Source organism: Gopherus flavomarginatus, chromosome 5 (genome assembly GCF_025201925.1).
Source record: "Gopherus flavomarginatus isolate rGopFla2 chromosome 5, rGopFla2.mat.asm, whole genome shotgun sequence".
Classification (NCBI taxonomy): Eukaryota; Metazoa; Chordata; order Testudines; family Testudinidae; genus Gopherus; species Gopherus flavomarginatus.
Genome location: NC_066621.1, coordinates 136,265,491 through 136,279,853, shown reverse-complemented (window position 1 = coordinate 136,279,853; position 14,363 = coordinate 136,265,491). Strand labels below are relative to the sequence as shown.

Genomic DNA, 14,363 nt, shown 5'->3' with positions numbered 1-14,363 from the left:
CTTGTCCGATCTGTGCGATTCCCCCAGGCACTTCAGGCACGCGTCGTGGGGGTCGCTGGTAGGCATAGGCTTCTTACAGGCCGCACACTGCTTAAAGCCCGGCGAACCAGGCATGAGCCCGGTGCCGGGTGCCGGGAAGGGCTACAGCCCCCGGCGAACAACTATCTACAACACTATTTACACTTAATTACTTACTAACTATACTTAACGATCTAACTAACAACTATAACAATAACGAGAGATAACAAGGAGAGCTAGGGACGTGGAGGACAGCTATGCCGCGCTCCACAGTTCCAACGACCGACACGGCGGTAAGAAGGAACTGAGGAGCGGGTGGGCCGGCAGGGGTATATATAGAGCGCCTTGGCGGCGCCACTCCAGGGGGCGACCTGCCGGCCCACTGGAGTTGCTAGGGTAAAAAGTTTCCGACGAACGTGCACGCACGGCGCGCACACCTAACTGGAATGGATGTGAGCAATCACTCGAAGAATTATTGTTCTTTGAGATGTGTTGGGCACCATAGGTGTATGTGTGCCCAATGCACTCGAGTCAGAGATTTTTGCCAGCAGTAACACTAGGTGGCACACGTGCCCCTGCTCCCCGATGCTCAAAGTCAAAGGCATAAAAGAGGTGTAGATGCTGCCTTCCTCTACATTCCTTCACACCCACCATCTAACTAATGCCCAAAGTAGCAGGAATGATGGGAGGGTTGTGGAAAGCATATGTGCACAAAACATCTTGAAGAACAACAGTTACTGTACAGATAAGTAACTGTTTTTTCTCCTTTGAGTGATTGTGTACATATACATTCTACTATAGGTGACTCACCAGCAGTTCCTTATAGGTGGTGTAACTTCAGATTATTTGAAGAGAGACTTCAGCGCTGATTTGCTGAAACTGGCATAATTCCAGGAAGCTTGAGTGATAGCATAGTGTCTAGAAAAAGGTATGTACTGACAATCACATTGCTGCCTTGTAGACATCCGTTATCAGGATGTTACCCAGAAAGGCTGACAAAGTGAAGTGAGGCCTAGTGGAATGGGCTGTTATTCTCAGAGGAGGAGCAACCTTTGCTAGATTATAGCAGAGCTTGATACAGTCAGAAATCCAGAGAAATATGCACTGATCTGTAACTGGATGACCATAATCCTTTCAGTGAAGGTTACAAAGTGTCTAGGAGACAAACTAAAAGACTTTGTGCAGTCCACATAAAAGGATAGAGTCCTCTTTACATCCAAAGTATGATGCCTTTCTTCAGCTTTGCTAGATCTCAGTTTTCAAAAAAATCCTTGAAGATGAAAGGTTCGACAGAGATGGAATGTGGATATTATATGAGGCATAAACTAGTAATGCCCAGAGCTCTGATACCCTTCTTGCAGACCTAATTGCTCCTAGAAACACTGTCTTTATTAGTAGGAATGATAACAAAGTTGGTGCTAAGGGCCTGAAGGGGGAATTCATTAAACAGGACAAATCAAAATTCAGGTCCCAAAAGAATACAGGATCAAAATGGGAGGGTACATATGAATGAGGCCTTTCAAAAATTCAGATAAGGGATGCAAAAAAATAGAAAGCCCTTCTACTGGCAAACATATTGTGGAGATGGAGGCTAAACATATCCTTACAGAGCTGACAGAGAGAACACACAATTTCAACTGCAGCAGGTGCTCTAAAATATGCCTAATTTCCACCCTACTTGGTGACAATTGGTGGTACTCAACTCAGGCTGAGAACCTTTTTCATTTTGCTGCTCTGGTTGTGTCCATTCTGCTTCACACCAAAATGGCTTGGACATTTTGGGAGCCAACTCTCTCCTCCTTGCTGAACCAGAGATCATTCACTCAAACGAGGTAAAGTGACTGTAGGTTGGAGTGCAGAAAGTTGCCTTGTTTCCTTAGACAGAAGGTCCTTGATATAGGACAGTGTACCAGTAGTGTCTTGGTCAGTCTGGAGCTCTAAGGATTAAAGTCACTTTGTCACTTTCTAGCTTCCGGTTCACCCCCGGGGTGACCAAGACAGGAGGAAATACGTACAATAGAAGACCTGACCAACAGAAAAGGAAGGAGTCTGTCAAAGAACCTGGACTGTGACTGCTCTGGAGCAGAATGTCCTGCACTTGTTCAGGCTGGTCACAAAGAGGTCTATTATCAGATAATGCCACTGATGGATAATCTGATACAGAATGTCCTGGTGTATTGATCACTTGTGATGGTCTATCAAGTTCCTGCTGAGGGAATCTGCAATAGAATTCCTTATCCCTGGGAGGAATTGGAGTCTGCAGGATATTTAATAGTTTGTGCAGGTTGTTTTGCACAAGTTCTGCGTGCACTCCTAAAGAAACAGCTACTCTCCTCATGAGGTCCTGAAAGACCTTGAAGTCTTCAGGTGGAGGTAAAGTTGACTCCAGTGTGATAGCCTCCTCTGGAGAAAAGGAAGAAAGGCAAGGAGGAATATTCAGAGGTTCTTTCATTGATACTTCTTGGTCTGTGGATTCTGCCAAGGGGTGACCTTGTGGTTTCATGGAGCTTCACAAGTAGCTACAGGAGCTGGAGAAGGTGACTCCTCCCGGATTGTGTAGTTGGTGGAGGTCCAGAGAGCCTTGGAGACGTCCACAAGGCCCACGTTTTTGTAGTGCTCATGGTGGAGGGCACCATACTGGAGCATCTTTATAAGTGTAGTGATTTTGATCCCTGGGCCGCGTATCCCTAGAATAAGATCTGCATGGAGATCTGAAAGACCTTAGAGATAAAAGGTCTATCATGGTCAGAGTCCAACAAGCAGAAAATGTAACTCTCCTCAGTGAATGGGGGAGTCAGTCCTATGCCCAGACCTCCAACACCCCCTGGAAATACATCATGTTGCCCTCAAAATACCGACATTGAAGAAGTATCCAACAGTGCCAGAGGGGGCAGACAAGGTGAACAGAATGGTGAAAGATGAGGTGATGTCGACAGTGCTGATATGTACTGGACTGAAGATGCAGAAGCTGTAGTGGCAGGTGCTGGAAGAGCTGATGGACCTAAGGGAGGAGCAGACAGGGCTGAAGCAGCTGCAGTCAGAGTTGGCTGATGCAGCAGAGGTAAGTACAGTAAAGGGAAGCACAGTAAATCTCTTGCCACATGAAAGGCTTGTGGCATTGACAGCACCAACAACAGAAGTAAGTTTCCAGCCGGGGGAGCTGGTACCAGATCCAACAGTGCCAGGGTTGAAGATCTCTCTGGTAACAGAGATGGCACCAGTCCCAGTGGCCCTGCTAGAGTCAATAATGCCATCTCAGATGGCACTAATATGTTGGTGCTTGTGCCCACACCTTGCACCACAGGACTTTTTGTGAGATTAGGAGTGTGGCCTATCAACCTCAGAAAGTTTTGAAAGCTTTGATGAAGCCACAAGACAGGAGGATCTAAGCTTTGGAGCTGTGACAACCAGAGGGGCACTCCTTATGGAGGACCTCTCTACTTTCTTGTGGTCAGGGTCAGGCTCTGAAGAGGAACACATCACCTTGTAGAGGAGATGAACCTTCAGACAGAAATCTCAGGGAGAGAGAACAGGGAACTGATTAGGCGAGACATGCAGAGGAGAAATTCCCTAATGTGGAAGCAGAAAAGTAAGAGAAAAAGGAGGATCTGGAGGTAGATGTCTTTAGACCATTTAAGACCCTAACCCTAACAACGAGAGAGTTGTAGGAGATGCTGTTCTCACCTTGCTTTCAGTTGATAAGGATGGAATGCTGACTTAAGCAGAAACCTTGAGATAAGGTAGCGTCTGGAGGGAATTTGTATAAACGAAGGATAACCGTTAGCTGTTGATGTATGTAACGGGATGTATGTCTTATACTGCTTGTAGGGGGAAGATTTGCTTAAGGTCAGGGGACCCCCTGTCTGACCACAGTTTTCCCTTGCAATTGCTCATAATAAACTGTCTCTGACTTGTTGCTAACAAACGCAGAGTGAGGATTGTTTTCTTCCACACTAACAAATTAGGCAGCATTTATGTTTATCTGTGATAGGGATAACAGCCCTGCACGTGGCACACTGTTTAAATCCAGGGTATTTCTGCATGGCAAAAATCCCTAAAATCACGGTCAGCTAATTGCCTACTAAACTATAACCATAGTAAATGAATTATAACTACAGCAGCGGCACAGGAGTCAGCAAACAGAGCTGTAAACAGGGGAGTTTGAGTGGGAGTTTGCAGGGGGAGTTTGGGGGAAGACTAAGAGAGGCAGGCAGAGGATCAGACAGGGAGTGTGCCGTGCTTTAGCAGTGTTTTGGTGTTTGTTGGGGGGTTGTTTTAGTGTGGGTGGTGATGTTTTGGTTTGTGTTTCCCAGATTTACAGGATTTAGGTGAGAAGGCTATGACAGATACAGAAGCAGCAGTGGTAGTGACCCAAGCAGCGGAAGACACAATGAAGATGACTGGATGTGGAAGCTGCGGCATGTACATGATCCTGGAGGGAGTACCTGATAAGAGTTTCATCTGCATGAAGTGCTGCCTGATAGAGCTGACAGAAGAAAAGATCCAAGGACTGGAGATGCAGGTGGAAACTCTGGTTGAGCTTAGAAGGGGATTCAAGTGGATGATGGAGCAAAGACATGAGGAGTCTGAACGGAAAAGCTCAGACTTGCAGATGGAAGCAGGACCAAAGAACTCTGAGGGGAGACTGCTAGGTGAGGAAAGTGGATGGTGGAAGCATGTGACTAAGAGAACCAGGCCCAGGAAAAGACCACTTGTGAAGGAGAAATAGAGCTCAAGAACAGGTTTGCGGAATTGGAAAATGAAGACAGGGCACAGCAGGTGATCGCTGAAGGTGAGAGGGCAAGGAAGAAGAGAAGAGCAGCTAGTCCTATAAGAAAAGGGGAAAAGTCAATGGAGATAACACCAAACACGAACCCCAGGAGGATACGGGATGGGTTGCGGAGGATTGCAAGAATGAATAGGAATCGAGAGGACTTGCAGCCAGAGGGAACAGGGGATAGACTGGAGAATTGTACCATCACCAGGAAAAGGCAGGTCTACATGATAGGAGACTCTTTACTGAGAAGAATATACAGGCTTGTAACCAGAGCTGATCCAGAGAACTGAAGAGTGCGCTATCTGCCGAGTGCTAAGATACAGGACATGGACCTGAGGCTGAAGAGGATCCTAACGGGAGCAGGAAAGAATCTACTGATTGTCCTTCATGTGGGAACGAATGATATGGCTAGATTCTCGCTGGAACGTGTCAAGGGAGACTATGCCAGGCTGGGGAAGATGCTTAAGGAAATCGAGGCTCAGGAGATCTCCAGTGGGATTCTGCCTGTTCCTAGAAAAGGGCAACAAAGGTGTGAAAAGATAATGACGATCAACGGATGGCTCAGGCAGTAGTGCTATAAGGAGGGCTTTGTGATGCATGGCCACTGGGAGGCATTCATGGACAGAGGACTGTTCTCTCGGGACGGACTTCACCTGAGTAGGGAGGGAAATAGACTTCTAGGATGGAGGCTAGCACAACTGATTAAGAGAGCTTTAAACTAGGAATTGGGGGGAGATGGTTAGGAGATCTCCAGGTAATCTCCACACTGGATTTTAACATTGAAAGGGAAGAAAATGAAGAAAGAAAGGTGTCATAAACAGATAGCTAAGGGTTAATGTCTCTTTCACCTGAAGCACCTGACCAGAGGACCAATCAGAAAACCGGATTTTTTTAACTTTGGGTGGAGGGAATTGAGTGTCTAAGGTCTTTGTTTTCTGGCTGCCTGCTTGCTCTGAGCTTTGGAGAAGTAGTTCTACTTTCTAGTCTTCTGTTTCTAAGTGTAAGGACAAAGAGATCAGATAGTAAGTTCTATGGTTTCTTTTCTTTGGTATTTGCATAAATATAAGTGCTGGAGTGCTTTAATTTGTATTCTTTTTGTTGTTTTTCCATTTTTTTTGGTGTTTTTTTATGTCTCGGCGGTGGGCCGCCTCCTCTTCTTCTTGCTTCCTTTTGTGGGCCAACTCATCTTCTGCTTGTTTCCTTCGGTAGGCCATCTCTTCTTCTTCTAGTTTTCTTTTGTGTGCTGCCTCTTTGGCTGCCTCTTTGGCTGCCTGTTCTCTTTGGTAGGCTGCCTCTTTGATCTGTTCTTCTCTTTCTTTCATCTCCATCTGTCGCCTGTGTTCAGCTTCTTTGATTTGTTCTTCGGCGTCAATTTTTGCCTTAGAAGTCATGGTTCCTGTTTTTTTGTGTTGGGGTGCCCTCCGGTGTTTATCTTCTGAACTGCAGGTTCTCTGTTGCCTCCTGAAGTCTGCCTAGCAACAGTGCCTTTAGCTAATTTTCCTTTTCTCTCTCTAGCTAATGTTCAATGAAGGGAAACCAGAAAAAACACTTTATTTGCATGCCTATAAGTGCTGCTACTTGCCTCCTAATGGGAGGGCTATTGCATGACAAAAGACCCTTAACATGCAAGCCACAAACTGCGAGAGAGAGCAGAAAAAAAAAATTCTCTCTGGTTCCCTTTTAAAACCAACTGTTTCTCTCTGCTAAAAAGCCCTTAGCAGAGAAAAGAAAAATATAATATTCCTACTGGCTTCTGGATTCTGTCTATATCCCACCGCTGCCACCATATAATAACCTTAGTCCCAGATTTGGACCTTAGCGTCCAAGATATGGGGGTTAGCATGAAAACCTCCAAGCTTAGTTACCAGCTTGGACCTGGTACTTGCTGCCACCACCCAAAAAATTAGAGTGTTTTGGGGCACTCTGGTCCCCCTGAAAAACCTTCCCTGGGGACCCCAAGACCCAAATCCCTTGAGTCTCACAACAAAGGGAAATAATCCTTTTTCCCTTCCCCCCTCCAGGTGCTCCTGGAGAGATACACAGACACAAGCTCTGTGAACCCAAACAGAGTGAATCTCCCTCTCGGTTCCCAATCCTGGAAACAAAAGTACTTTCCTATTCCCCCCAGAGGAAATGCAAAAATCAGGCTAGCAATCCAACACACAGATTTCCCCGATTCCTTCCTCCCACCAATTCCCTGGTAAGTACAGACTTAATTTCCCTGAAGTAAAGAAAAACTCCAACAGGTCTTAAAAAAAAGCTTTATATAAAAAGAAAAAAAAATAAGTACAAATGTTCTCTTTGTATTAAATGATACAACACAGGGTCAATTGCTTAAAAGAATATTGAATAAACAGCCTTATTCAAAAAGAATACAAATTAAAGCACTCCAGCACTTATATTTATGCAAATACCAAAGAAAAAAAACCATAGAACTTACTATCTGATCTCTTTGTCCTTACACTTAGAAACAAAAGACTAAAAAGTAAAACTACTTCTCCAAAGCTCAGAGCAAGCAGGCAGCCAGAAAACAAAGACCTTAGACACTCAATTCCCTCCACCCAAAGTTAAAAAAATCCGGTTTTCTGATTGGTCCTCTGGTCAGGTGCTTCAGGTAAAAGAGACATTAACCCTTAGCTATCTGTTTATGACAAAAGGATACAGCCGCGGGTAGGAAAATGGACATAAGGAGGAAGGGTAGTGTAGATACCAGTCTAATAGATGATATTGGTGGTAGAATGTCTGGGCCTAATTGGATAAAGAATGTGAGTGAAGCCAAACAACAAGAATTAAGATGTTTGCACACCAATGCGAGGAGCCTAGGTAACAAAATGGAGGAACTAGAGCTACTGGTGCAGGAAGTGAAACCGGATATTATAGGGATAACAGAAACATGGTGGAATAGTAGTCACGACTGGAGTACAGGTATTGAATGGTATGTGCTGTTTAGGAAAGACAGAAATAAAGGCAAAGGTGGTGGAGTAGCATTGTATATCAATGATGAGGTAGACCATAAAGAAATAACAAGGGATGGAATGGATAAGAAAGAGTCTGTCTGGGCAAAAATCACATTGGGGAAGAAAGCTACTAGAGCCTCCCCTGAGATAGTGCTTGGGGTGTGCTACAGACCGCCGGGATCTGATTTGGATATGGATAGAAACCTTTTAAATGTTTTTAATGAAGTAAATACTAATAGGAATTGTGTGATCATGGGAGACTTAAACTTCCCAGATATAGACTGGAGGTCAAGTGCCAGTAATAATAATAGAGCTCAGATTTTCCTGGATGCGATAGCTGATGGATTCCTTCACCAAGTAGTTGAAGAACTAACAAGAGGGAATACCATTTTAGATTTGGTTTTGGTGAGTAGTGAGGACCTCCTAGAAGAAATGGTTGTAGGGGATAACCTTGGTTCAAGCAATCAAGAGCTAATTCAGTTTAAACTAAATGGAAGGATAAACAAAAACAGATCTGGGACTAGGTTTTTTTATTTTAAAAGAGCTAACTTAAAAAAATTAAGGAAATTAGTTAGGGAAGTGGATTGGACTGAAGAACTTGGGGATCTAAAGGTGGAGGAGACCTGAAATTACTTCAAGTCAAAGTTGCAGAAACTATCAGAAGCCTGCATCCCAAGAAAGGGAAAAAAATTCATAGGCAGGAGTTGTAGACCAAGCTGGATGAGCAAGCATCTCAGAGAGGTAATTAAGAAAAAGCAGAAAGCCTACAAGGAGTGGAAGATTGAGTGATCAGCAAGGAAAGCTACCTTGCAAAGGGAATTAAAACCAATAGTAAAAGGTTCTATAGCCATATAAATAAGAAGAAAACAAAGAAAGAAGAAGTGGAACCGCTAAGCACTGAGGATGGAGTGGAGGTTAAGGATAATCTAGGCATGGCCCAATATCTAAATAAATACTTTGCCTGAGTCTTAAATGAGGCTAATGAGGAGCTTAGGGATAATGGTAGGATGACAAATGGGAATGAGGATATGGAGGTAGATATTACCACATGTGAGGTAGATGCCAAACTCGAAGAGCTTAATGGGACTAAATTGGGGGGCCCAGATTATCTTCATCCAAGAATATTAAAAGAACTGGCACATGAAATTGCAAGCCCATTAGCAAGAATTTTTAATGAATCTATAAACGGACTGGAGAATTGCTAACATAGTTCCTATCTTTAAGAAAAAAAAGTGTTCTGGGCAACTACAGGCCTGTTAGTTTGACATCTGTAGTATGAAAGATCTTGGAAAAGATTTTGAAGGAGAAAGTAGTTAATGGAATTGAGGTCAACGGTAATTGGGACAAATTACAACATGGTTTTACAAAAGGTAGATCGTGCCAAACCAACCTGATCTCCTTCTTTGAGAAGGTAACAGATTTTTTAGACAAAGGAAACACAGTGGGTCTAATTTACCTCGATTTCAGTAAGGCATTCGATATGGTTCCACATGGGGAATTATTAGCTAAATTGGAAAAGATGGAAATCAATATGAAAATTGAAAGGTGGATAAGGAACTGGTTAAAGGGGAGACTACAACGAATCAGACTGAAAGGTGAACTGTCAGGATGGAGGGAGATTACTAGTGGAGTTCCTCAGGAATCAGTTTTGGGACCAATCTTATTTAATCTTTTTATTACTGACCATGGCACAAAAAGTGAGAATGTGCTAATAAAGTCTGCGGATGACACAAAGCTGGGAGGTATTGCCAATACAGAAAAGGACCGGGATATCATACAGGAAGATCTGGATGACCTCATAAACTGGAGTAATAGTAATAGGATGAAATTTAATAGTGAAAAGTGCAAAATCATGCATTTAGGGATTAATAACAAGAATTATTGTTATAAGCTGGGGACGCATCAGTTGGAAGTAACAGAGGAGGAGAAGGACCTCGGAGTATTGGTTCATCACAGGATGACTATGAGTCACCAATGTGATATGGCCGTGATATGGCCAATGTGATATGGCTGTGACATGGCCCTCAGTCTTGGAATGCATCAGGCGAGGTATTTTCAGTAGAGCTAAGGAGATGTTAGTACCGTTACACAAGGCACTGGTGAGATCTCATCTGGAATACTGTGTGCAGTTCTGGTCTCCCATGTTTAAGAAGGATGAATTCAAACTGGAACAGGTACAGAGAAGGGCTACTAGGATGATCTGAGGAATGGAAAACCTGTCTTATGAAAGGAGACTCAGAGAGCTTGGCTTATTTAGCCTAACCAAAAGAATGCTGAGAGGAGATATGATTGCTCTCTACAAATACATTAGAGGAATAAAAACTAGGGAGGGACAGGAATTATTTAAGCTCAGTACCAATGTGAACACAAGAACAAATGAATATAAATTGGCCATCAGGAAGTTTAGGCTTGAAATTAGATGAAGGTTTCTAACCATCAGAGGAGTAAAGTTCTGGAACAGCCTTCCAAGGGGAGTAGTGGGGGCAAAAGACATATCTGGCTTCAAGACTAAGCTTGATAAGCTTAGGGAGGGGATGGTATAATGAGATTGGTCTTTGACTATTAGTGGTAAATATGCCCAATGGCTTGTGATGGGATATTAGATGGGGTGGAATCTGAGTTACTATAGAGAATTCTTTCCTGGCTATCTGGCTGGCGAGTCCTCATGCCCACATGCTCAGGATTTAGCTGATCGTCATATTTGGGGTCGGGAAGGAATTTTCCTCCAGGGCAGATTGGCAGAGGCCCTGGGGGTTTTTCGCCTTCCTCTGCACCATGGGGCACGGGTCATTTGCTGGAAGATTCCCTGCACCCTGAAGTCTTTAAACCATGATTTGAGGACTTCAGTGGCTCAGATACAGGTTTGATACAGGAGTGGGTGTGTGAGATTCTGTAGCCTGCACTGTGCAGGAGGTCAGACTAGATGATCATAATGGTCCCTTCTGACCTTAAAGTCTATGAGTCTATATACAAAGTGAGAAATTGTCTTTCTAAGCTGGCTAACTGAGGCTCAAGAGTGATGGAGAGCTCCAGTTCTTGCCATAAGAAGGAACTGAGAAGGAGGCAGCAATCACACCCCTTTTATGCCCTTGGCTCTAACCACAAGGAGGGCAGGGTCACATGTGCTGCCTAGTGGTACTGCTGTGAAAATTATCTGACTCAAATGCACTGGGCACAGATACACTTACAGTGGAATGTATACATGCACAAACCACTCAAAAGAAAATAAACAGTTGTTCTATTTCAATATAGTATACAATGCACTATTATAATCTGTCTTGTCTTACCTTTTCCCCAAACTAAGATGTTTCCACTTGAGTCTCCTGTAATTGTATCACCATTTTCAGAAAAGGTCACACACAGGACAAACTTTGGCTTCTCTTGTTTCTGTATGGTAGAGAATTAGTACATTTACAGCAACACACAGTCCATTCCTTTTAGTTGTATATATTTAATTCAATTTAGTCCTAATATTAATACTGTAATATTTTCTTTTTATTCATCTGAAAAAAAAAGCAGGAGCTAGTATAGGCTTTCAGAAATTAAGTTCTCCAAACACTCTCAGAAAAGCTTGAGATTTCTTTGAAGAACAATGAGGAAGTTCTGTGAGGTGTAGGTGCTCCAGGTATATTTGTTCTGGAGGTAACAAATGCATCTGTAATACTTTCTCAGTTTAACAGAGGCTATCCTTAAAAATGCATTTAAAAATGAAAACAGAAAATGTCAAGGCACATATTTAAGAGTTCCAACTTTAATATGTTTATAAATTTACAATTATTTGAGTAATTTTCTTCAACTTGGCTTGCTTAAGGAGACAGATTTTAAAAAGTAGAAGCCAACCAGAACATGCATAGCTCACATGCTTTATACTGCAGCATTTCAAAAAAAAATTAGCCCAAAGAAAGGGAGGGAAGCAGTGGGGAGGAGACATGGATTTTTTTTTCTGAATATGCTATGTTTTGTGCACAAGTCCAGAGAAACTCAGCTAAAGGGCACAGGAACATCCAGAAGTAGGGCATGGCAGTTACTAAGCATGCTCAGCAGCTGTTTGTGAAGCTGCATAAGATGTTTTCATTTAGGGCAAGCAGTTTTTACTCCTGGGGGAATTCTGCTCCAAAAAATTAAAAATTCTGCACACACTATTTAAAAAATTATTCAAAATTCTACATATTTTATTTGTCAAAATAACACAATATAATCATGCCAGTTTCAATTATTTTGGTAATTTATTTCAAAATATCTGTCAGCAAGTATGTCTGTAACAATACAGACCAAAAATAAAGAGTCTGGTAAAAAAAATTTTGACAAATGAATTCCTTACTAGGCATATTAATACAGAACTTTGAGCAATTCATTTAAATTATAATACAGAACAGTATTTCGTGCACCTGTCAGAAGCAGTGCAAGGTTTGGGGGAGTCAGGGGTTATGGAAGAGCTGAGGGAGAGGGAAGGAGCCTAGGAGTGAACCTGGAAGGTGTTGGGTGTGGGTGCGAGAAGGTTTTTTGGGCGGAGATTGTTAGGGAGTTGGGAAACCTCCCCCATGAAGACCCTGGCTGACCCCAAGCCCCTCCTATTCAATCAAGCACATCTGCCTGTCCCCGCCCTCCTATCTCCATATGTCTCTGCAGCCCCTCTCCCCCATCCCCAGGCTCAGTTCTGTCACCCCACTAGCTCCTGAGTCCATGCCCCAGTCTGTCCCCCCACTAGCCATTCTGAACCTCAATCTATGATCCCCCAGAATTCCTGTGTGCTTCGCTCTGTCCTAACCTGGCTCCATGGGCAGGGTGCTGTGATGAACTTCTACTCCTGGAGGAATTCTGCAGCACTGGGCAGAGAATTTTTTTTGCCCCACAGAAAATACATTCTGTTCCAGAAGTGATGTAGTTCTGCATTTTGCCCACCAGGGGCCGCTATGATGCCAGAACAGCCAGCTGCATTGGGCAAAAGGTGGAACAGCAGAACTTCTTGAGCAGAATGTATTTTATGCGGGAAAATACAAAATTATGTGGACAGAGGAATTCCCCCAGGAGTAAGTTTTGCAGGTCCCACCCATACTTATCATTTGAGAGCTTAGTCAATCAGAGCTGGGGGGGAGGGAAGGTTATAGATATAGATGTTAAAGACAGCCCTATGGCTGACTGACTGTGGGCTCAGCAGGACGAAGAGAAATTTCTGCTGTGAGGGCTGGCTAACTCTTTGGATATAGCCTATAGATTTCTGTTTCACCAGCAGCTGAGTAAACCAATCAGCTATTAACTCAAGTACTGAAATGCTGCTAGCTGTAAGGATCCCCAGACTTTTGTATGCTGACAAGGCTTTGAAGCATTCAGAAAAGAACAGAGGTGCTGCCATTCCTCTCAGACTCTGAAGAATCCAGGTGACACACACTGCATATTATGACCACTATCCAGAGATTGAAAAGTTATCTCTGAAAGAATATCAGAGGAGAATATGTATAGTAAAGTACAAAAGTGTAAATGTCATTTTAAACCCTTTCAATTAAATATATGTAACAGCAACAAAGAGAAGAAGTCTGTATAAGGATTTACTACTTAATGTAGGATTGTCAAATTATTAATTTTTTTATTAATTGTGAGATAAAAAAATAGCCATGATTAATCGCAGTTTTAATCACACTGTTAATCAATAATAGAATTATCAATTTAAATTTATTATATTTTTAGATGTCTATATTTTCAAATATATTGATTTCAGTTACAACACTGAATACAAACATATGCACTGTAAAAAAGAGTTTTGTTTATTACAAACATATGCACTGTAAAAAAGAGAACCAAAAGAAACAGTATTTTTCAATTTACCTCATACCAGTACTGTAGTGCATTCTCTTTATCATAAATATAGATTTTTTTTTAAATAACTGCACTCAAAAACAAAAAAATGTAAAACTTTAGAGCCTAAAAGTCCATTCAGTCCTACTTCTTGTTCAGCCAATCACTAAGACAAACTAGTTGCTTTACATTTACAGGAGATAATGCAGCTCACTTCTTATTTACAATGTCACCTGAAAGTGAATACAAGTGTTCAGATGGCATTGCTGAAGCTGGCGTTGCAAGGTATTGTGACAGACCCAGACCAGTGGGGTACAGGGAGTCTGGCAGAGGGCAAATATACTGGTCACTGGATGAGTAGTTTTCTGTTCCCTGAGTGACCAGCGCAGGGGCTGCACTAGAGTAATCAGGAACCTGCTGGAACCAATTAAGGCAGACAGGCTGATTAGAACACCTGCAGCCAACCAAGGCAGGCTAATCAGGGCACCTGGGTTTAAAAAGGAGCTCACTCCAGTCAGGTGGGGAGGAGCCAGAGAAGAGGAAGTGTGTGTGAGGAGCTGGGAGCAAGAGGCACAAGGAGCTGAGAGTGACAGGCTGTGCTGCTGGAGGACTAAGGAGTACAAGCGTTATCAGACCTCAGGAGGAAGGTCCTGTGGTGAGGATAAAGAAGGTGTTTGGAGGAGGCCATGGGGAAGTAGCCCAGGGAGCTGTAGCTGTCATGCAGCTGTTACAAGAGGCACTATAGACAGCTGCAATCCACAGGGCCCTGGGTTGGAACCCGGAGTAGAGGGCAGGCCCGGGTCCCCCCCAAACCTCCC

General features: G+C 43.2%; 1 protein-coding gene across 7 annotated transcripts in view; it reads right to left on the bottom strand.

Moving 5' to 3' along the window:
* The window catches only part of EML1 (EMAP like 1), a 230,324-nt gene that overhangs the window by 26,862 nt on the left and 189,099 nt on the right, over nt 1-14,363 (bottom strand). For all 7 annotated transcript variants that reach the window (XM_050954124.1, XM_050954128.1, XM_050954122.1 and 4 more), the window contains one exon: nt 11,040-11,139. In XM_050954124.1, the coding sequence (XP_050810081.1) occupies nt 11,040-11,139 (100 nt within the window). The remainder of the gene's footprint in view (nt 1-11,039; nt 11,140-14,363) is intronic.